Here is a 24,009-nt window from a genome sequence, read left to right as displayed (position 1 = left end):
TGCTTGTGTAAATGAAATGGGTTTGGTTTTTATTCTATTTTTGATTTAAAAAAAATTGAATTTATGTTGCAGCAATCTGCCTTTGTCACTATGGAGCCAATCTGCCCAGAGTTCAACATGAAATTACAAGTTGCGCTTGCCCCCAAGTCTAATGAATAAAACATCCTTTTAATTTGATTAGTTTTTGGGAGAAAGTAGCAGAACCAAGAAAATGACTCTCACCCAGGCCTCATTGAACTGACATAAGGTAGCTACTTTGCAGAGAGTAGAGCCTGAGGGCTCTGGGAAACGGCCCTTAGTTAGTGGTTAGCTTAAATTCAGCCTGGAAAGCCCAACCAACAAGAATACAACCCGACTGCATACCTTTAGTTTCTGCCGTTACACAGGTTGAACCCAGTAATCCTTAAACCCAATTCTTGGCACTGGGGTTGTTGCTTGGACACTGACGTGGGGTATGGGTCTTTAAGGGCTCAGTCAACCTTTTACCACTGACTTGCTGAATGCCAAATGCTTTCCTCCCAGTAAGGAAATCGCCTGGCAGCAGTGAGGACAAGACAAAGGTGCAGGTTGTGTTATTGTTTCTGCCACTTTAAATGTAGTCCAACACACAGTCTATCAAAGCAAATTGTCCATCCTAAGGATGCTTTGTCTCAGACTGGTGTCTGTATTTTTTATTCAGACCTGTCTAGGCCTCAGGCAGTTCATGTAGTCTCCCTCCACCAAGTCCAGTTTACTAAGCATACATAGCTTTTTAATGTCATATAAACATAAGCTACAGTGTAGAAATGGTAATGGAAATCTCAAGTCACGATCTCCTCCAACAATGCAACATAGTTATACAAGACATAAATCAATAAAAATAATTCAAACCTGACTGGATTTATATGATTTAAGGGGTTTACAGACCGGGAATCTTAACCTTTTTTTGCACAAACCAAGTACTGAAAACTAAAGAAAAGAAAAGAAATCTGGTCAAACTTTTTTACACTTATTTTCATGTAAGGTCTCTTTTGTTTTAACAGTGTTTAACATGTTTTATTTAAACTAAGGCAAGTTTTGGTATTGAAACTTTTATTGCATTGGAATTGCTATTGAAAGGATTTTTAACAAAAAACAGCCATCTCACTGAATGGTGTAGTAAGAGGTCTGCATGTTGTTAATGGTAAATAAAGGGTTGAACGTGCTTTAACAAAAAAGAATGTCGACTGTCTTTTAAAAATGGGCCTTTGGTGCTGACAAGGACGGCACGAGGGGTGATTGTGTATTATATAGCTTTCCTTCAGTTGCTGATGATAAAGCCACATGTAGAGTCTTGAGTGTGCCTGGAGCATCCATCATTCCGTCTTCTGGATGATTTCCATGAACTCTTCCACATTCCTCCAAAACCTCCTTTATCCATCCGTTTTACATGCTTGCAGGCTTTAAAATTAAAATGCTCCTGTGTCTGTCTTTAATAAAAGGCAATGGCAAAAGGTTGACTGAGCCCTTCATTAAACGAAAAGAGATGCCTTATCAGTCGTAAGTGTCTTTTTATTGCTTGTTAAAGCCAGTTATTGTTTGACTCACTCACGCAGGACGTGACTGTTCACTGTAAAACATACCATTGGAAAAACTCAACATAAATGTAATACCACCTTTGGCAGGGCTTTCTCTGCAGAGGACTTTTCAAGTTCAACCTTTGATCTTTGTCACAATAACACAACAGGCCAGTAAAATGCCATGCTATGTGCTTAGGCTGTAGCTTCTAAGAGTTATGCCTGTCTGGGAATGCAGGCCATGCAGGCATCTAAAGTGCTGGAGTAGTTTAAATGAAGAGAAGCTGGGCTTACACCTCTTATCCTAGCAATGGGGTGCTGCCGTGTGAGTGTGGCATTGAATGAATGAATTAATATGTCTGGGTCCATGTGTGCTCTTAAGAGAATGTGCACATGTTACCACTAGTGCATGAAGTGACAATGTAAGAACATGTCACGCATGTGTTTGTGTGTATGTGTGCACTAAGGGAACTGTCAGTGGAGACATATGGTGTAAATATGATGAGTGTTAATACAACAACACAAACTTTGTCTGAATAATAAGCTTATAATAAGCTACGCTACTTTTATTTCGAAAAAAATAACTTGGGATGCATGATGAAGCAGAGGACCACCGCCTTATCCAAGTTAAGACTGCTGCTGTTAAAGCCAAATTAAAAATATATACACGTACATTATCCTGCAAAAATAAATAAAAGAGGTGCTGTATCATACTGGCTATAACTTACTATTTTGAAACTACTGTGTAGTCTCCAGTTTTAACATCAGAACATCAACACCTGTCTTTTCTTACATGTAATTTAGGGCAATTGTAATTTAAGTAGTATCCCTGTTCATGTCTTATTGTTTTATGGTTCTGTTATACAACTCTTTGTTTGTTTATACCTTGTTTTTAATTATGTTCCTCAATTTTTATTGCTGTTTTTTTTCTTCTGTCATACTCTGTAAAGCACTTTGGGCTGCGTAAGCATGAAAGGTGCTATATAAATAAAGTGTATTATTATTATTTTTATTATTAGGCTGGTTAAAGATTGTTCAGACAAATTGTACGTTGAATTTGTAGTTATCAACCAGAGCTACATAAGACTATGTTAGCTGGAAAGCATCACCTACATTTTTATAAGTTAGGGAAGGAAATATGGCGGTAGAGCGAATAAAAAGTAAAGGAGCAGGTTAAAGCATCGTAATAAATCATAATATATCAATAATGAATTGAATGTAGTCCTAAAAATACTAAGCCCGCCCTACTTGCAGCTATACTGACAAGACATAAGAACAGACAGTTACAAGCTGTTTGAGCAACAATATATATACATACATATTTCAGAAAGCAAAATGAACAGAGCAGCATTGTGGTAAACACTTGCATGGAACGACACGAGTATAGATCACCACGTTTCTCTATACCAACATGCATCTTTGTTGAGAGTACACTGAATCTGAATCCCTCTTCCAGTGGAATTGACCATGACATGTAATAGTATCGACTATCCAATAGTGGATTCACAATTACGTGTGTGTGTGTGTGTGTGTGTGTGTGTGTGTGTGTGGTTCCTTACAGGGCATATTATCTCTCAGACAGAGTGCTGCAGCAGTAATCGTGCTCCTTTAACATGAGGGCTAGCTGGATGGCTTTGACAGTCATTAGTGTCAGTGTCCCCATCCTCTCAGCGGTGTAATGGGGTTAGCTCAAAGACCTTTACAGCCCCTTCAGGGCTTCTCTAGGGGCCACGCCGCCTCTGTCACTGGAAGAGGAGATAACAGGAGGAGGAAAAGACAACTAGAGAGAAGACAAAGGAGAACTGAGCCAGGCTTAAGCTAAAGAATCAAAGAAAAGACTCCACGATCTAGAATGTGACAAGCATGGTCTGTTGGTGACATAATAACATATATAGTATACCTCTAAAATAATACATTTCAATACTGTGCCTTTAAAAAGGCATAATGACTGAATCTCCACTGAGGCCAGACAACCCTTGACTGGTCATTTCCATCTTCAGTCAGACATCGTCTACCCTCTCAAAGATTTCCTTGAAGAGGGTCCAATTTTCCTCAACCATTCACTAGAGACCATAAAAGCTTAAATCGGCAATTCAACGTCAAATGGATGAATAGCCATGCTAACTGGATTTGCCAGGGTTTTAAAATAGAGGAGAGCTGAAAAAAATATATAATTTGAGCGATACAGGTGTCTATGGCTCACAGCTTGACAAAGGTGTTAGTCCCGCCCATGGCTCCGATTGGCTTATTGTTATTCCCATGCAGAACTCATTGGTTCGATTGATCTGTGTTTTGTTTGCATGGCCACTAGTGCCTTTATTAGAGAGACAGATAAAAAGGGCAGACAGACCAGAATACATCGTAAATCGTCCCTGGGTCAGATTGGAATCCAGGACCTCTGCCAGCGCTGTCAAGTGAGCTATAAAGTCGTCCAGCTTAAATGATTTTAACCGTAAAAACAAAATCTAAATTTAAGACCAATAAATCAAATCAGTGGATTTAGTTTAAGAAGTTTTAAAGACTTCAGGGCAGATATTCTGACTAGCTGTAGCTTGACAGGAACCAACATCATAAAATACAGTATAGACAACAGTTGTCGTCAATAACGGCTTCTTATATGCAAAGACAAATACACTGAGTAATACTGCAGAGGTGTTTTCCTTGCTCCCGGTTACTGATTCTACTACTCAGAGATGACAGGTTGTCAATCTGTGTTTGAAAGATTTATAAAAAGGTAGATTAGGTGTCCTCCCTGTTAATACAAAAGTACAATCTGCAGCAGACACAAAAAAAAAGACAAACTGTTAGGGGACTATAATGATTTCCTTGAGTACAAAATAAATGAAGCACCAAAGATCTCTCTATGCCTGCACTCTTTATGGTGCCCAGTGCCTATCACTTTTTTTTAAATCATGATTTTGGATCAATTGAAGTGTTGCCCTGGTGAGGTTGGGCTGGTTGTGGTTATTATTGTCTAGAATCTATAAACAATGCAGTATTTTAACAGTGATCAAGGATCGAGCATGAAAAAAATATCTGACGTCAGATTTAGTTGTGAATAAAAAAAAGCAGTAAGAAGTCAAAGTTTCAGCAGTAACCATCTTCAGCCTGCCTACCCAATACAGCCAGCAACATTATGACAAGATGTGGCAGGAGTTATCAAACTCCCCGAGGAGCTGAGCACAAACACAAAGGTTGGTGATGTGGGGAACAGATTACGTCATTAGAAAAGTCTCCTCACTCTTGGTCAGTTCCACCATGGCCCTATCAAGCGATGGCTTCTTCAATCCTCATCCTGGTCCTCCGCTCAACCCATGTATATCAAGTTTTAAATAGTTCAGGTTCTTATTAAACATTTAAATGTTCAAACAGGGTAACAAATATATGGCTCCTTTTTTTTTTTAAAGGCTCAAGATTTACTGAAACAAAACAGGACAATGTAGTTCTATGAAACTTTACAGAAACAGTGCAGCTCTATGGTACAAACGAAAAAGATATATATGGCACACAAGAACCCCAAAATGTGTTATGTTGATATCTGAAAATGACACAGTTAAGTGAATACTATAGAATTAGAATAAATATTGAGTTGCGCCCTAAACAAAGTAATCAAGATGTATTTTTAAGGATAATTTAGCTTTCATTTAAAAGGTCTGCTATGTCCATGAGATAGGATGTTGCTTTGCCTTCTATTGACCCCTAAGTGGATATTGATTGAGTAACACTTTTTGTATGGACTTTGCATGGTGAAGCAACAAAACAAACAAATATCTTTTACAAAATGTTTAATTTAGTGCCACCATCAAGCACAAAAACACACCGACGTGATGCGATTTTTGGGTGCGTCGCGATTACATGATAAGTCAATGTAAAGACGCGGATAGACGCAAATTCACTCCCGAGGCACTAATGAAGCGTTTGAAGGGGGTCGCATCAATCGCGAGAGTTCAATTTTGTTCAACTCGAACATCAAATCCACGTGACGTGTTCCAGCCTTAGCCAATCAGTGGTGAGGATCTCAGCCTGCAGTCACTGATGTCGAATCAGAAAACCAAAACATCAGCCGTTAGCACACAGCTCCTCATATCTGTGGCATGGCGAATACATTCACTGCTTTAGTTATGTCTCCATGACGTTGTTGTGAGTGTGGACGGAGCAGCTACATTTAAGCATAGCCTGATCGATCGATCTCCATTCAGAAAACACACATTAAGTGCTAGTCTGCAGTCTTGCCAAAGCATTAATTCATGTTTTTTACAAACCGGTATCAGTGTGTTGTTATTTCGGCATTTCGGTTGTTAAACGTACAATTACAGGCCGGTAAAATATTTGTATTTTTTGTAGTTGAAATCTACCATAGTATCTACATGGAGATAAGCCCCGCCCCCTCGCCAGTGCGTCTTGTTTGAATGGCGCGAGTAAACGAAGCCGACAGGCGCAGTGGTACTCGAACGATTAAAGCGATGCCAATTTTCGCATTGCGTCCGGTGTGAATGCGCAAAATAGATACATTTCTCTACATTTCTTTCTTTAATTTCTCTCCTTTATTCTTAATTACATAAGATGAGTTGTTTTATCTTTTATATCTTTGTGTTCACTTGGATAAAGTGTGTAAATGTGTGAGTGATTGCTTGTATATAGACCCTAGGAGAAGTAGCCAATGCTCATGCTAGTGCTAATTGGGATCCTAATAAAGACATTTGTTATGGTCAAACTATACGTGGTAATAACTCTTATATGACCATCTATATACCTCAACACCGGTGCTATGACAAAATACAACATTTAAAAAAAACACATCTCATAAAAAAAAGAAGAAATGCCCCGAGAGCTGACAGTGGGGAGACTGACAGCTTTGGCTAAGGTGAAAGGGTCTGGGAAGCTTCAATCACCCACACGTCTGGCCACACTGACAGAACAGGTTAGTGAAAGCTCCGTCGTGCCCTGACAGCAGGATGTGGAGGAGTAAAGGGGAGGAGAGGTGGGAGGCGGGGAGACAGTCAAACTTAAAGGTCAACTTTATCTGCTAAGGACAGGGCACACACAGCAACATCGCTTTGGGATTTTATTTTACGGATCACCAAAAGGAGACGCTCTTATTTGGTGTGGTTTTGTGCGTGTGCATCGATGTCTGTGAGATATATTTTTGTGTTCATGGTATTCAAAATGTTGACCGAAAAAAGTGAAGTGGCGGACATGTACTGCAATGTCTTTTCCAAACTCAGTGCTATCTGATGAGGCTTTGGTATGGATTTGGATATTGTTAGAGACGAAAAAAATGGTAAGCGTTTATTAACATTTGCATTGATTAAGAGAGCAGACATGATTGGTCGACACCAATTTGGTCTACAGAAGTTGATTAAGTGTGAATCGTATATATAAACTGATGAAAACATTGAGTTGAGGCTTTGTCCCAATTAAAGCACTCTTGCTCTTTACGTATTTATTAAAGTCTCCTAAAAATAAGATAAAATAAGAGGCACTTTCTTAATTTTTTTTGCGTTGCAGCAGCATAAAACAAAACCAGGCATTGCACATAATTACAAATTAAAAGAGTAGAAATAAACAATTCTAAAATATATATATACATCTCAAAATAAAAATAGGAATAAGCCAGCATTAGAGAGGGAAAACATATATAAACAGTTGAGTGCAAGGAGTTGAATATTAATTAAATATAAATGTAAAATGTACAGTGGGAATGTTAGAAGTCCAGTAAACAAAGAGAAGCTATGGAGCAGTGAGTTCTCTGACAGCCAGAGGCGATATGTTGTACAGTGTTATTAATGACCTTCATGTCATATGGAGCAGTTCTTTTTTTAACTAGTTACTTTATAAAACTATTGGATAAAGTGTCCTGGTCTAAGGCCAAAACTGAGTGAATGTAATATTTCACGCCAAGTCTGTATAATATACAATGTGTCCCTTTCCCTTGCATACTTTATACGATAGCAAAAAAGCATCCTATAAAATGTAAGCCTTAGTGTGGTTTGCAAATATCCACATGTACAGAGTGAGTTATTAACACTATGATGATCTGTGTCTGTTTAAAAAAAGCTCAGGCAGCAGTTGCTACTGAAACATGTCAAAGCTGATAATACTCTAAACGGCTGGAACCTTCTTAATCAAATTATTTTACTTTGAAATCCATTTGGTGGTGTTGAACTTTAATCTTTTTCAGTTTTACCTTCTGTTTGAAAAAACAACATTATTTAACTTTTCTTTCACCCATGTATTATTTGTCCTTCCAACATTGGACTTTTGCCCTCCATACTTTTCCCCCAACATTTTTTTGATTAGATTTTACAATGCATCGTTAACAAATGCATTCATAAAATCTTGCTACTCACATCATTGCAAATTTCAAACTTTTGCATCATGGGTTTAAGTTTTTTAGTACCAATTAAGGCCATATTTTTAGATCTCTTATTTCAAATGCTTTTTTAAAGGAAGTGCAGGAACGCTGTTTTATCTCTGCTTGGAACAAAGACCACTGTTTCACCTGCTCCCCCCGTACAGAATATCTGCATCCTGCTGTGATTTTACTTACTTGGAGATCTTTGATGTTTGGGAAGGGAATTCCAATGGTGACCACAGCCCTGGCGTTGTCATCAGTGAAGTCTAGTCCTTCACTGACTTTACCTCTACAGACAGCGATTAGCAGTGCACCATCTATTACAAAGAAACCACATTCAGTACATAAAACACGTTCAATTACAAGTTGTATAGAGTAGAACTGGGAAATGACTACTTTAAATTATGAGATCAGATTTAACACGCATGCACTAAAAACAGATCATCACCATGAGCCGGTCTAAAAGTCAGTAGGATGTTAACTGGTCTCACCTCTTTCCTCGCAGTACTTGATGGCATCGTAGTACGTCTGCAGGAGTTCATCAAAATCCCCTTTGCCACCGCCGCGGGGCTCTGTGATCACAGCTTTCCGTTGTTCAAGCTTCTCCCAGACACCTGTGTTGATCCATCGGTCCCGCAGCTTGTCAAGCATCTACATTTTTTTTTAAATCACAGGAATTATGGTGTAAATACAGATGCTTTTTTAGGCTTCGGCCCCCAAAATGTTTTGATTTGCAAGTTGAACCAACTGCGAACCAGACTAAAACCAGCACGATACTAGAGCAGAACTCTAATTTGTGAAAAGGGGCCATAGATGATAATATAGTTAAGCAGTTGTCTTACAAATATATAAACTTAAATCTACTTCTATGTATGCCATAGTAAATGAGGTGGCAAATATATAATATATATAAACTATGTATAATAGTGCAAATCTTCAATTAATCTGAGTAATCATGCTAGGTAATGTCAATTCATCACTTTGGTCTATCCTGTAATATATCCTACTGGATGGATTGCCTTGAAATAGTGCATTCAAGTTACCCCTGAGGATGGATTCTACTTTTGTGGGTGATCCACAGACTGTTAACTGTAGTTACTGTGTGTTCTTATCCAGTGAATATACTTCACAGAACTTTGGTGACTCCTTTAGGTTCAATCTAGCAGCATCATGAGCCCAGTATTCAGGTTTCAGTGCACAACGCTGCTAGCATGACTTTAGCAGAATAGCACCAGGAGACCTCCATCTGAGTCTAGAGCAGCATTAGCTCAGTTTGTACAGTACCAAAAAAGACAGAAATAGACACATATACATACATATATACAGAGCCGCAGAAAAAATGAAGAGACCACTTCAGCATCATCATTTTCTCTTGTTTTATTATTTATAGGAACGTCTTTGAGTTAAATGATATATCTTTTTTTTTTATTATTGTATTCTATAAACTACAGACAATTTTTCTGTGTTGGAATTCAACAGATACTGGAATGGCTCCAATACATGTAGAGATTGAGATATATACATTTCATTTATTAGTCAGTTCTCCTGGTTCCTACCAAGGTGTCCCTGAGCATGGGACTAACAACACAACTGCTTCCAACTGCCAAACAAATGGCAGCTTTCCATAAATAGCATGTATTTGAGCCTGTGTATTCAGAGCCTTATGTGTATAGGTCCTGTTTGCATGTACTGTGTGTATTGTTTATACTAAGAGTGAAAACCTCCCTTGTGTGATTAATAAACAATGTCTTCTTCTACACAGGATGCATTAAGGCGATGTATCAAGTGTATAAGTGTCAACTGTGTTTTATCGGCACGTAAAACAACCCAACAAACAATTTCTATTGTTCCCTGCATAAAAAGCTATTAAAGAATAACATTATGATGTAACGTACCCGATGTAGATACCAGGTCATTCGAATGAAAACATTTCTGTTCCGTCACAAACATCATGACACTTTAATTTTGAAAACTTGTAGCAAAGAACAGGAAGCATTTAGCTACCCATGTTTGTCCAGTGTCCCCACACAGCTTTTAGACCCCCTTAGTAATAAAATCACTGTTCCCGTACTATTGTTAATGCAAAAAGTCAGCAGCTCTCAAGGGAGGCACATTGATCTAAAAGCCCTCATCCTAGCCTGGCCCCACTCATGTCTGTGTTGCGCAGATCATATCCTTGAACAAGCATGGCTTCAAAATCAAAGAGCAGCTTCACTGGCTCGGAAATGTGTTAGAAGGGTCAAGGAGAAGTTCTTCTTGTAGTCAGCAGAAAACTTCTCCACAGGCCAATAGTGTCAAGCTGTAAAGTCTGATGCAGTCAACAGATGGGGGGAAGGTGGAGAGTATTCACTGAGGTCTCGTCCCCAACAGAACACTGATTCTATTTACCTGCCTCAGCCAGCTCCAGTGTTCCTCAAAGACACCGCCCAGAGCAGAACCGACATTTACTCTGCTGCTTGTGTGAGGTACAGAGGAAAACAAGAAAGTCGGCCAGGGAAAGCCTGTATGAGAGCGTTGATAATTCCTTGCATGCCAGCGCGATTGCCTCATAGTGGTGAAATGAAGCATGGGGAAGCTTTTCGTCAGGTTGGTGCCTCCTAAAGCAAGTGAGCCCGGGACGTTTGCATCAATAAAACATGGCACATTCACTAAATATGCAGTGTTACATCGACAAGGAACCCCCTTACGTGCGTCTTCAACTCAGTAAACTGTTTGTCCTCGAATAGCTTTCCAGAGCAATCTTGAGAGGCAGATGAATAATTCATCTTATGTACTTTAGGCAGATCTACTACTAAACAAAACAGCCATTATCTGCCAGGCTGCACTTGGAAAGGAGCCGATTCCACGAGGCCAAGACTATAAACGAAAAAGCCTTTCGCTGATCAAATGTAACAGGGTTGGTAAAGACAGAATAAAGGGTAGTCATTATCATATCTTTACTTTATTTGACTGTACTAACCAAATCATGCTTTCACTTGGTTATTCTTTTTAGAAAGGCAGCTTACTTCTTGGATTTTTCACATTAAAGGGGCCCTATTGTGCTCATTTTCAGGCTCATTTGTATTTTGTTACTCTACTGTGACATGTCTCCATGCTTTAATGTTCAAAAAGCTCTTTATTTTTTCTCATACTGCCTGTGCTGCAGAGCCCAGTCTGCTCTGATTGGTTAGCTGGCTGGCTCTGTTGTGATTGGTCAACCACTTACAGATAGATAAATGGTCCAAAATGTAATTGAATAACTAAAGAACAAATTTAAAAATGGTATACACATTTTAAAAACAATCGACACACAAAAATAAAACAACAGTAATTTACACCCTGGTGTCCGGTCGCTTTTTCTGTTAAACTAATTCTCATATTAAATTCATAAAGGAAATATATGTACAAGAGCCGGTTCCAACTGGGTTTGAACCATTCACCCATTCATATTAGACTATGTTCAACCAAGGTGTTACTTTACTACCCAGTCAGCATTAATATAGGCCATGTTCAGCACAAGACTGGTCTGATAAGTCGAACTGCATGGGTGTGAACTAGAGCGTTTTACTGTGCAGTCATACGCATTTTCAGCACCTTCAGCAAAGGCTTTCAGCCATGCAAGTGTTAGACACTCAACACAGAAATTACAGACACAAAAATTATAGACATGAGCTCCTTCATGAATATTTTAGGGACAACATCTGACAGAGACCGGGTGTTTAGCTGACAGGCTAGGCTATAAAATGTCAATCTGCAGGCTCAACTACACACCTCTTAGTATAACTTCAAGACCAAAAAGTGAAGTGGGGTTGTATGAGGTTCAAATCCATAGTCAGTGTATCAGGGGGCAACGTGGGAGCCAGGCAATGAGGATGGGACTGCAAGTAAAAACGTTTTTATGCCCCAGGAAAAAGATCTGTTAAGTGTACAAGTGTATTATAAAGAATATTCTCTCCAATTTACCTGGTTGTCGGAAAGCAGAAAAAGAATCTCAATCTCCACCCAGTCGCAACTTTAGCGTTCGCTGGTTTGTGTCAGTGTGACTTCCAAACTCGCTTTAAAATAACCAAATCACAATAGAAGTTTTTTTGTTTTTTTTAAAGACAGTTATTTCTAACTTAAACTGTCATAAAAACCCAATTTCCCCCAAGATAAATAAAGTTCTGACTCCGGTTATGTTCATACAGGGTTGGAGGTCATTTCATTGGATAGGAATTGTGTACCAATTTAACACGACCTTTAATTTGCAAGACTGATAGACATTGCCTTTTCCAGAAAACTAAAACTATTGTTCTGATTGTCTTGTGGTCATTTAGAAAGATAATTTATTCTGTACCCTCCAGTTCTTAAAAGGAAGGACAGCTAGGCAACATAAGTGGGAATGAGCGGTATTTAGCACATAAGACGCCACAACAAGGTTTGAATAATTCATCAGCTTTTCCAGGCATTGTAGGTGCTATGCTCAGCCGCTGCCAGTGACATGGTTAAGTGGGGCAGATCTTTCTGCCAATTGAGACAATGTGGCGCAACAACTACATAGAAGCAATGACCTGTAGTCTTCCTTGCACTTTTACACGTCCCCCTCTCATCCCTCGTAACTATCTCCCCATCTTTCACCTCCCCTGCATCCGGCTTCTCCTTCTCCGTGTCCCCGGTGTCAGTGAGCTGTGTGGCGACACATCACAGCTCCTCTAGTGCCTGCTGAATTATGGAGGGGCTTTCGAGGCGACGGCATTAATGAAACATGCAGCCAGGAGCCACATTTCGCAGTGGCGAGGGGAGACGTGTTGTTGCACCGTAAATTATTTAGCCCCAAAATATCACAGCAACCATCACGCCAAGACTAGTGGCAAAAAGCCACCTGCCACCTCCGGCCTGCCACTCTCCTCCTGTCGTCTGCTGCACTCGTCTCCGCCACACAGGTGGGAGCACAACGCCGCAGTCACACCACCTACTGCCTCCAGAAGAAGCTGTCTTATAGGGCTTCCTTTTCCTCTCTACAAAAGTAAACTGATAGAGTTATGAGGTCTATTTTTTTATATTTCCCTGTCTTGTCCCTATTTGATTATATGCAAATTGTCATTTCTTATACATATGGGATGATTACATAAGTATATAAATACAGTGTTATTATATTTTGCGTATAAAACGATATTTCCTTTACAAAACATTGTGTAGCATGTACAGTGGGGCAAAAAAGTATTTAGTCAGCCACCAATTGTGCAAGTTCTCCCGTTTAAAAAGATGAGAGAGGCCTGTAATTTTTATCATAGGTATACCTCAACTATGAGAGACAGAATGAGAAAACAAATCCAGGAAATCACATTGTAGGATTTTTAAAGAATTTATTGGTAAATTCCTCGGTAAAATAAGTATTTGGTCACCTACAAACAAGCAAGATTTCTGGCTCTCACAGACCTGTAACTTCTTCTTTAAGAGGCTCCTCTGTCCTCCACTCGTTACCTGTATTAATGGCACCTTTTTGAACTCGTTATCAGTATAAAAGACACCTGTCCACAACCTCAAACAGTCATACTCCAAACTCCACTATGGCTAAGACCAAAGAGCTGTCAAAGGAGACCAGAGACAAAATTGTAGACCTGCACCAGGCTGGGAAAACTGAATCTGCAATAGGTAAGCAGCTTGGTGTGAAGAAATCAACTGTGGGAGCAATTATTAGAAACTGGAAGATATACAAGACCACTGCTAATCTCCCTCGATCTGGGGCTCCACGCAAGATCTCACCCCGTGGGGTCAAAATGATCACAAGAACGGTGAGCAAAAATCCCAGAACCACACGGGGGGACCTAGTGAATGACCTGCAGAGAGCTGGGACCAAAGTAACAAAGGCTACCATCAGTAACACACTACGCCGCCAGGGACTTAAATCCTGCAGTTCCAGACGTGTCCCCCTGCTTAAGCCAGTACATGTCCAGGCCCGTCTGAAGTTTGCTAGAGGGCATTTGGATGATCCAGAAGAGGATTGGGAGAATGTCATATTGTCAGATGAAACCAAAATAGAACTTTTTGGTAAAAACTCAACTCGTCGTGTTTGGAGGAGAAAGAATGCAGAGTTGCATCCAAAGAACACCATACCTACTGTGAAGCATGGGGGTGGAAACATCATGCTTTGGGGCTGTTTTTCTGCAAAGGGACCAGGACGACTGATCCGTGTAAAGGAAAGAATGAATGGGGCCATGTATCGTGAGATTTTGAGTGAAAACCTCCTTCCATCAGCAAGGGCACTGAAGATGAAGCGTGGCTGGGTCTTTCAGCATGACAATGATCCCAAACACACCGCCAGGGCAACGAAGGAGTGGCTTCGTAAGAAGCATTTCAAGGTCCTGGAGTGGCCTAGCCAGTCTCCAGATCTCAACCCCATAGAAAATCTTTGGAGGGAGTTGAAAGTCCGTGTTGCCCAGCGACAGCCCCAAAACATCACTGCTTTAGAGGAGATCTGCATGGAGGAATGGGCCAAAATACCAGCAACAGTGTGTGAAAACCTTGTGAAGACTTACAGAAAACCTTTGACCTCTGTCATTGCCAACAAAGGGTATACAACAAAGTATTGAGATGAACTTTTGTTATTGACCAAATACTTATTTTCTACAATAATTTGAAAATAAATTCATTAAAAATCCTACAATGTGATTTCCTGGATTTTCTTTTCTCATTCTGTCTCTCATAGTTGAGGTATACCTATGATAACAATTACAGGCCTCTCTCATCTTTTTAAATGGGAGAACTTGCACAATTGGTGGCTGACTAAATACTTTTTTGCCCCACTGTATTAACTTGGTAAAATTTGATAGGATGTCAATCAAAGTCATTGAAACTTTGAAACAAAATCCAGTTTGTTCTGACAACATATCACCAATCTGACAGCCTATGTATAATTTTCATTAGAATGTTTGACAAAAAGAAAAATATAGAATATCACAACAAAAAGACTATCCTTAAAATATGTTTTACGTTTCAGTATGACATCCTCCAACAGTTTTTCCCCAAGCAAATTTTCGCACAAGCTCCAAAAACACTCAAATAGTTGTTTTTTATATTAAAAACTGATTAATCATTTAGGGTTATGTATCACATAAACATCAAAGGTTGGTCGTAGTGTCAGAAATTTGAGCAATTGCAGTTCATTCTACTTTTTTTTTGATTTTGGATGGCAATTATATGTTTTTGGTTCGGAGAACAAGCATTTTCCAACCACATCTTTGACCTAGGAATCGGAGATAAGAATAATAAAACAAATGTAATAAATAGTTAAGTGACTTATAACCAACTGATCAATTGCGGCAGCCGTAAATTCATTCTAATAAATCCACTCATCTCTAAAGTTTCCACATTACGTTTAATTACACGTGTAACGCTCTGAAGTCTGGTTAAAAGAGGTATCAAAGCAGGGAGATGTCTGAGGCTACATTTGACCTGCTAAGCCTGAAACTCTAAACCCCCCCCCCCCGCAAAAAAAAAGCACCATCCTAGTCACACAGCAGTAATCCTGAAGTTTCCACTGTAAAAACTCAAATAAAACATCACCTCAGCTCTAAAAAGAATCAGCAGGGATATGCTACACTGGGCAAATTGACCCGTGAATCTAATATGCTCCCAAACAGAGACAGAAACAGCCTCCCTTTGAGATGCCACTACGTATGGAGCGTTGTGATTGGTGCTTCGGATCCCTAAGAGCGGAGTGTGTGCTGGCGGGTGTTCGCCCTGCAGTCTGATTTGACTTTGACACACGCTCAGCGGAGCCCAGGCGCCAGCGCTGGGTGCGTCTTCACACAGACAGCGAGGCGACATCACCTAATGGCCCTCGTCTCATCCTCCTTTAAAAGCATCTTGTATTCCCCGACTTCTTTTCACCTCTGCAAAACCCTGCTTCTTTTTTTTTTAACTATGAGTCCCCTTATCCAGTGGAGCGACGGGCCCTTTCTTTTGGCGGCTTGGACCAGACAGCAGGGCCCGCTGTGGTTTTAATGGGCATTAACTGGGGGGCTGTTGAGGCTAAAGTGCTACAAAACCACAGCACTGGTGCAGGCTCTCTGGGAAAGTGTGTGCGTGTGACGGTGATTAAAGGCATACTTTGTGTGTCTGTTTCTTAAAAAAGAAAATGTATTGAGCTGTGTGCTAATACGCAACATTCTTCTTTGAACTCATTTGATCGCAGTGCGACAACGCTTTGCTGGGAAATGACAACATTAGTTACAGCTAATTTCGCAACAACGACCCGATGAGGCATTGTTGACAGCGATTAAGATAGATTCAATTACTCATTTTACTGCTTGTGTTCTCATTCTACCTGCTATTAAAAGATATATTGGACTAATTGGTGCCAATGCATCTTACAAGGGGGTTCTTTTGACTGTGTGTGTGTGTGTGTGTGTGTGTGTGTGTGTGTGTGTGTGAGTGAGTGAGTGAGTGAGTGAGTGAGTGAGTGAGTGAGTGAGTGAGTGAGTGAGTGAGTGAGTGAGTGAGTGAGTGAGTGAGTGAGTGAGTGAGTGAGTGAGTGTGTGAGTGTGTGAGTGAGTGAGTGAGTGAGTGAGTGAGTGAGTGAGTGAGTGAGTGAGGGCAGAGGGGTAAAACTCTTTGACCCAGCAGGCCTGTTCGTCAGTGCTCTTTTTATCCCTGATCCAGTTGTGTGTAAGGCTGATAGTAACAAATCTCAGACTCGGGGTTCAGATCGTATCTCGTTTTAGCGTCACGGCCAGGATTGTTTTTCGTAAAAGCAAAAACAAACAAAAATCTGCTGTTGAAGGCAAAAAATAACTTCCCAAGCATTAAAGTCAAGGTAAACCAATCAAGAATGCTTATAAAGGGCCCCTGGAAAGCTCAGCTGGTAGAGTTGGCAGCCATTGTACTAAGGATTAAGCCCTTACTGGGGGGGCCTGGGTTTCGATTAGAACGCATGTCATGCCTTCTATTTTTCCCTTTTAACTGTATTCAAAATAAATAAACCACAATATATCTTGAAAAATTCCTGATATCATTTTGCCTTGTTATTATTACATCCAGTGTTTATTTGCATGAAAACATACAACTCAAATTATTAGGAAATACATTTTTGGCATATTTATTTAAAATGTATACTTAGACTTCTTAAAAATCAATGTCTTAATTGTTTTAGTTCTGTATTTTAAGCTAGTAAGAGCTAGCGTAAGGCAGTTAAACCGGTCGTAATTCCCTATTTTATACATATCGCACTTTCTTTAATCTTCTAACCTTTAAACTTCCATTCTAACGCATCATGACAATATTTAGGGCTACATAATTAGGAAAAAATAATCCATTTATATAATCTTGCCAAATATTGCTATTGCGAAAGGGTTCACATTGATGGAGGGTCTGATGGTTTTTGCGTCATTATTCCCATCATCATTTAAAATGATCCTGTTGTGAGTGGTGCAAAAACCAGATCAGGAGTCAGAGCGTTCGGTTACCAAGTTCCCTTCCTGGGGAACCAACTTCCTGTTCTCATCAGAGAGGGTCCAAACCTTTAATGAGTGCGTTGCAGACCTACATTTTTAACAAAGTATTTAGTTGAAGCTGGCATTTATTTTATGGTAATTTATTTTATGGATTTATGTAATTTTATTGTCTTTTTTTGCATCTTATTTCATGCTGTTTTAGTTGTATTTCACACACTGTCTTGTCTTTTCATGTTGCTGTAATAGTTTTTTTACATTGTCATTATTTTTATTGTAGTCTGTAAAGCCCAATGAGACAAACGTGTTTTGTGATTTGATCTGTAACAAACAAAGATATTTCATTAAGTATTTAGAATACGATGTGTAGACCGGGATATCTATGCAGCACCAAAATACTTTATTCAGAATCATTTTGATTATGATTTACCTGCGCCTCCGATCGGCAGCAGAACTTTCCTTCACACAGTGATGATGGCTGTGTAATTAAACCGTGGGGGAGATCTGCATGGCTCACAGATCAACTGCAGTCCGCTACACCACTACTGATAGTCATCACTTAGACGACACACTGAACAGAGATGTCTGAAGATGACCTGTACTCTGTGACACACACACACACCAGAGGGAAGACGGGACTCAGCGGCACCAACAAGGCCTCCACGGGCCCCAATTAATACCCCAGCCCTTCATATCTCCTCATCTTTAAGAGCTGACTGCAGATTAAATATTAATGCCTCAGCATAGAGAGAGAGATAGGAGACTCCTACATGGCTATCAATAATAAAAAAACATCCCACAGCTCATAGTTGCTCCTCGGCTCGCAGCACAGGCTGACAAAAAGGGAAGGTAAAATGAGAAAACAACTTGAGTCTTAGCTTCCCCTCACTGTTTGGATTCATCAGAAATGCAACTGGATAGCAAGGAAACAAGGACAGAGGGAAAGAGGGAAATGGAATCAGACCAATGATCACTGAATGTGACACGTGGAAATACAAGTTGAACACAAACCACACAAATATGCCAAAGGCAAAAACTATACTTGCCAAGGGCAAAAACACAACGGTGAAGGTCCGCCATTTGTTGGAAAATTATGTGTTCCGTTTACAAGAGACTCCATTATCACAGCAAAACAGTTTGTTATCGACACCTGGTCTCTGTGATACAATGTTCTTAATAGCAAGAGAGGCCATTAGGAACTTCAAAATCCTTAAAGACTATGTCATCAGGCGTTGCTGACAAGCAGACAATGACTTTCTTCTGAACACTGCTGACAAAAATGTAAATCAATCAATTGAGATTAACCACATTCATATATTGGAAACCATGTGTGGTTCATTAATAATATCACATTTTTCAGATTTCTCTACTCTTTCCTGTTTTCCTGTGAATTACTGGATAAAGCTACAACTTTTATTATGTCTTTATTTCACAGGGACTATGCATAAACGTTTATCTCAGACAGAAGAGATCATTTTTTTAGCTAATTTCCACTTTCCAACTTTATTTATTCTCTATCCCACTAACAATTATAGAGAACTTTCAAAAACCGAAGATTTCCACAACTTAAAAGCTTGTGTCTGTATATTTTATAAAGGTGGTGATTAAATATTGGGCTAAACAAAACATTTAAGGCTTGTTTAAAAAATAACCTATAATCTAATCAATCCAAATAAAAATTGGGAGAGGAGGGGCATTTTTAGTTTAGATATAGTTTCATAATCCGATGCTGACAATGGGTTAAAAAAGTGTGTTATTTGGGCCGCCGGATGGCTCAGTGGTTGGAGCTGGCGGTCCATAAGCAGTGTCCGCTGCCAAGTAAGCGGCTTAGACTCCCGAGCCCGCCAAACATTTAGGCAATGTCTCCCCCTTTCAACGCTGCATCTCAAATAAAGGCTCCGTCCTGCACAAAAATATCTTTAAAAACAGGTTTTTTTTCTTAATGACTTCGCACTCCATTTGTAAATAAGTCAGCAGTATGTTAGCCCATTGACAAACATTGCTAACTGATCAAAGTTACAGGTCACATGTGCAATGTGGACAAACACACAATGAAAAATGAAATCCACTTGTCCCTGAGTAAGCTAATGTGACAACTGAGCTACAGTGGATATTAATTATTCATGAACAAAAACGCATAACAAACAAAAGGGGGACAAAGTGTCTATGAGTGCGCTCTAAGAAGCGCCCTCATTAACTGAAAGAGGATACACTTCCAAGAGGAGGACAGCATTTAACAAGGACTTGACAAGTACCTCCATTGATTAGTAATGTTGATCTTTTGTACCATAAGACACCGACAACAGCTGCTTCTGAGCGGTGGGATCCATCGGCATCCAGATGAGGCTTTAAAAAGGGTTAATGTTGTGTAAGGCGAGTTAATAGAAATACCTTCAAACAACAAAACACTGGACAGGATTCAGAGTTATGGTCTACAGCTCCTCCCAGTGGTAGGATGTGGAAATGTTTTAACTGCAAACGATACACAACCTCTTCAATACAATGACAGTAATTATTTTGAGTAGAAAGAAGTATGTTTCACCAGAGGCAGTGACATCTCAATCAGGAAAATGGCAGAGGTAGATATTTTGTATGAATGATGAAATCACAAATCCTCTGTAAAGTTATCATGTGATCCATTTCTCACTTTCCATACTGTAAATATTGCACATTCTTCTGTTCAACACTACCTGTCTATTTACTATAAAGCTCTTCCATTCTAAAATTCTAGATATACAACACATTTTATTTTTATAATCATCTGTTATTCTCTTAATGTATTTATTTGTTTACATATTTTATATATGTTTTAACATTTCCTCTTTATTTTTGCAATATTCTTATTGAAATAGCAAAACTTTTTCTTTTCTTTTTTACAACCTTTAATAATGTTTGCGTATGCATCGTTATACAGCAAAGCAAATTCCTTCACCAATCCCAATTACTAACTGGTTGTGTATTTTGTATATTGTGTCATTTCTATTCTTATTTATCTTTCATATCAATATTTCTTTTTTTTATGCATGCTTCTTGATGGATATAAAACTGTCTTTGGCTCTTTGCTTTAACTTTTTTAAATGTCTCCTCTGTGGGACTAATAAAGGTATTCTGATTATTGAGGATGAATCATGACTCTTGTATACACTGTGATCTGACAAGATGCAAAAGATATCTTCTTTTATACACATGCAGTGCCACACAATAGCAAACACATGTTGTATGATACTGTGTGCTGTTTTGTATTGCATTCTGTATTGATGCGTCACAATTGCTCAATTTTATATGTTTTCCTCTCATTTATCTAAACATCCTATAGGTTTTGAGGTAGAAGATATCTTTCTTTCCTTCTAAATGTTTTCTTTTCTTTGAAAAACCACGATACCAAGGTCTGACACACTTACACCTCAGTAATATTAATTAATATGCCCTATGTTACCAATAATAACCAAACCAAAAGGAATATAATGAGGTTGTTGTAGATGGAGACAGAATGATAAGCTAGCGTAAACCTGGAACCATTACTTTTAATTGTCAATGTGTTTTATACAAATCACTTTTGTTGTGTGAATCACTTATTCACTCTAAATTAAATAATTGTTTTACAAAGGTTCTAAAACTGCAAATTACTAAATGTTATAGAATATTATTTACCCTTGCTGTACATGTGCTGCACACCAAAAACAGCTAACCAATGCAATGCCAGAACATGCAGTGGTGAGATGCATTAACACTATCTAAAGTGGCCCATGTGACACTGATTCATATCGGACCAGTCATTTCATAGTTTCCTGTTTTAGTAGAATATGCCTTGGTGGTGTATTTACATTTTTACCTTGTAAGAAGGCAGGAAGCAGAGGACACCCTTGGCCACGACCTGGCAGACATGGAGCAGCAGCGCCCCCACCTCGTCCTGGAAGGCGTACGTCTCAGTGTGTTGGAAGGTGGCGAGCAGCTTTCTGCCTTGGGGTCCTGAACCAACAGTGCCCACCCAAACCTGAATAGAAAGTTTTAGCAGTGTCATATCACCATAATGCTTCACATAATACATATATCAAGGCATTATAAAAAAGCAATTATCTCCAGGAATTACATACATTATCATATTGCAAGGTCATGTTTAATATGGGACATCTGCTGGACAAAACTGCCACTGTGATGTTGGGATTTCCAGACTATTTACCTGCACAGAAACCTATATAACACACTCTTTAAGACCTGGATATCAAGTTTACTGAGACAAGTGGAGATATCTTACATCATTTTCTGAGAGCTTTAGGGATGCTTGGGGATATAAATGACTCATAAGGATGCAGGTTTATGGCATAAATCAGACAGTTATACGACGATGCTAGACATCCATGAATCAAGCAGCTACAGTGGGGCAGAAAAGTATTTAGTCAGCCACCAATTGTGCAAGTTCTCCCATTTAAAAAGATGAGAGAGGCCTGTAATCTTTATCATAGGTATACCTCAACTATGAGAGACAAAATGAGAAAAAGAAATCCAGGAAATCACATTGTAGGATTTGTAATGAATTTATTTTCAAATGATTGTGGAAAATAAGTATTTGGTCAATAACAAAAGTTCATCTCAATACTTTGTTATATACCCTTTGTTTGCAATGACAGAGGTCAAACGTTTTCTGTAAGTCTTCACAAGGATTTCACACACTGTTGCTGGTATTTTGGCCCATTCCTCCATGCAGATCTCCTCTAAAGCAGTGATGTTTTGGGGCTGTCGCTGGGCAACACGGACTTTCAACTCCCTCCAAAGATTTTCTATGGGGTTGAGATCTGGAGACTGGCTAGGCCACTCCAGGACCTTGAAATGCTTCTTACGAAGCCACTCCTTCGTTGCCCTGGTGGTGTGTTTGGGATCATTGTCATGCTGAAAGACCCAGCCATGCTTCATCTTCAGTGCCCTTGCTGATGGAAGGAGGTTTTCACTCAAAATCTCACGATACATGGCCCCATTCATTCTTTCCTTTACACGGATCAGTCGTCCTGGTCCCTTTGCAGAAAAACAGCCCTAAAGCATGATGTTTCCACCCCCATGCTTCACAGTAGGTATGGTGTTCTTTGGATGCAACTCTGCATTCTTTCTCCTCCAAACACGACGAGTTGAGTTTTTACCAAAAAGTTCTATTTTGGTTTCATCTGACCATATGACATTCTCCCAATCCTCTTCTGGATCATCCAAATGCCCTCTAGTAAACTTCAGACGGGCCTGGACATGTACTGGCTTAAGCAGGGGGACACGTCTGGAACTGCAGGATTTAAGTCCCTGGCGGCGTAGTGTGTTACTGATGGTAGCCTCTGTTACTTTGGTCCCAGCTCTCTGCAGGTCATTCACTAGGTCCCCCCGTGTGGTTCTGGGATTTTTGCTCACCGTTCTTGTGATCATTTTGACCCCACGGGGTGAGATCTTGCATGGAGCCTCAGATCGAGGGAGATTAGCAGTGGTCTTGTATGTCTTCCATTTTCTAATAATTGCTCCCACAGTTGATTTCTTCACACCAAGCTGCTTACCTATTGCAGATTCAGTTTTCCCAGCCTGGTGCAGGTCTACAATTTTGTCTCTGGTCTCCTTTGACAGCTCTTTGGTCTTGGCCATAGTGGAGTTTGGAGTATGACTGTTTGAGGTTGTGGACAGGTGTCTTTTATACTGATAGCGAGTTCAAAAAGATGCCATTAATACAGGTAATGAGTGGAGGACAGAAGAGCCTCTTAAAGAAGAAGTTACAGGTCCGTGAGAGCCAGAAATCTTGCTTGTTTGTAGGTGACCAAATACTTATTTTACCGAGGAATTTACCAATTAATTCTTTAAAAATCCTACAATGTGATTTCCTGGATTTTTTTTTCTCATTCTGTCTCTCATAGTTGAGGTGTACCTATGAAGAAAATTACAGGCATCTCTCATCTTTTTAAATGGGAGAACTTGCACAATTGGTGGCTGACTAAATACTTTTTTGCCCCACTGTACATTCTCCTTATAATGTCATGCATTTAGTTTTGACTGACCTGGGACTTGTTGATAACATGGTTGGCCTCCAACTGGATGGTGAACTTCACTCCCAGTTCAGAGGAAAAGGAGCCCATGGGTGACAGGGTTCCTGATGTCAGCACAATGCTGTGCACAGACTTCCTCAGGTCAGAGAAAGCCTGAGAGACACAGACACAGACAATACTCTAAGTCTCCAAGAGGTGGTACTGCTGACAAGTATGCCATAAACATATCAAAATATACAATAATAGAGGATAGGTAGGGATTGAAAAGCTAGAAAAAATGTAACCAGTACTTGGCAGGTAACCTAAACCTGGAAAAGAGTTAGCATTTTAGTACTTCAGGGCTCCATTGTCTTCATTTGGTTAGATTCCCCAAGTAAGGCGTGTGGTCAAGATTCCGAAATGTTTAGGCTTTTTTTACAACATTAAGTAAGTCGGTAAACACCCCACTGCTGAATGTCCGAAAGCCTTTAGCTTAACGGTATTGGCGTAAAGTCATGTGACTGTTGTGTAGTTTGTTTATAGGCTTACATTAGCATAGCTTTATTTCTTGCAAAGCCACTTGGGCTTCAACTATTACAAAAGAGGTGTTCATTTGTGGAGATTATCCAGATGAACCATATGTGTAAGCATCATAAAGGTTTGTTTGCCATTGATCTTGAACAATTCGATTGGCTTTTAGTCGAGAGCCCTTGCAAGGTCCA

At 39.6% G+C, this 24,009-nt stretch overlaps 1 protein-coding gene across 2 annotated transcripts in view; it reads right to left on the bottom strand.

Moving 5' to 3' along the window:
* brip1 (BRCA1 interacting helicase 1) overlaps positions 1-24,009 on the bottom strand; it is a 79,875-nt gene that overhangs the window by 36,227 nt on the left and 19,639 nt on the right. For both annotated transcript variants that reach the window (XM_063907906.1, XM_063907907.1), the window contains exons 13-16: positions 23,321-23,461; positions 21,133-21,294; positions 8,382-8,541; positions 8,086-8,207 (exon numbers count right to left, since the gene is read on the bottom strand). In XM_063907906.1, coding sequence (XP_063763976.1) covers positions 8,086-8,207; positions 8,382-8,541; positions 21,133-21,294; positions 23,321-23,461 — 585 coding nt within the window. The remainder of the gene's footprint in view (positions 1-8,085; positions 8,208-8,381; positions 8,542-21,132; positions 21,295-23,320; positions 23,462-24,009) is intronic.

This window comes from Eleginops maclovinus, chromosome 18 (assembly GCF_036324505.1).
Source record: "Eleginops maclovinus isolate JMC-PN-2008 ecotype Puerto Natales chromosome 18, JC_Emac_rtc_rv5, whole genome shotgun sequence".
NCBI lineage: Eukaryota > Metazoa > Chordata > Actinopteri > Perciformes > Eleginopidae > Eleginops > Eleginops maclovinus.
The sequence above is the reverse complement of the archived record's forward strand: the minus strand, read 5'-3'. Positions and strand labels throughout refer to the sequence as shown.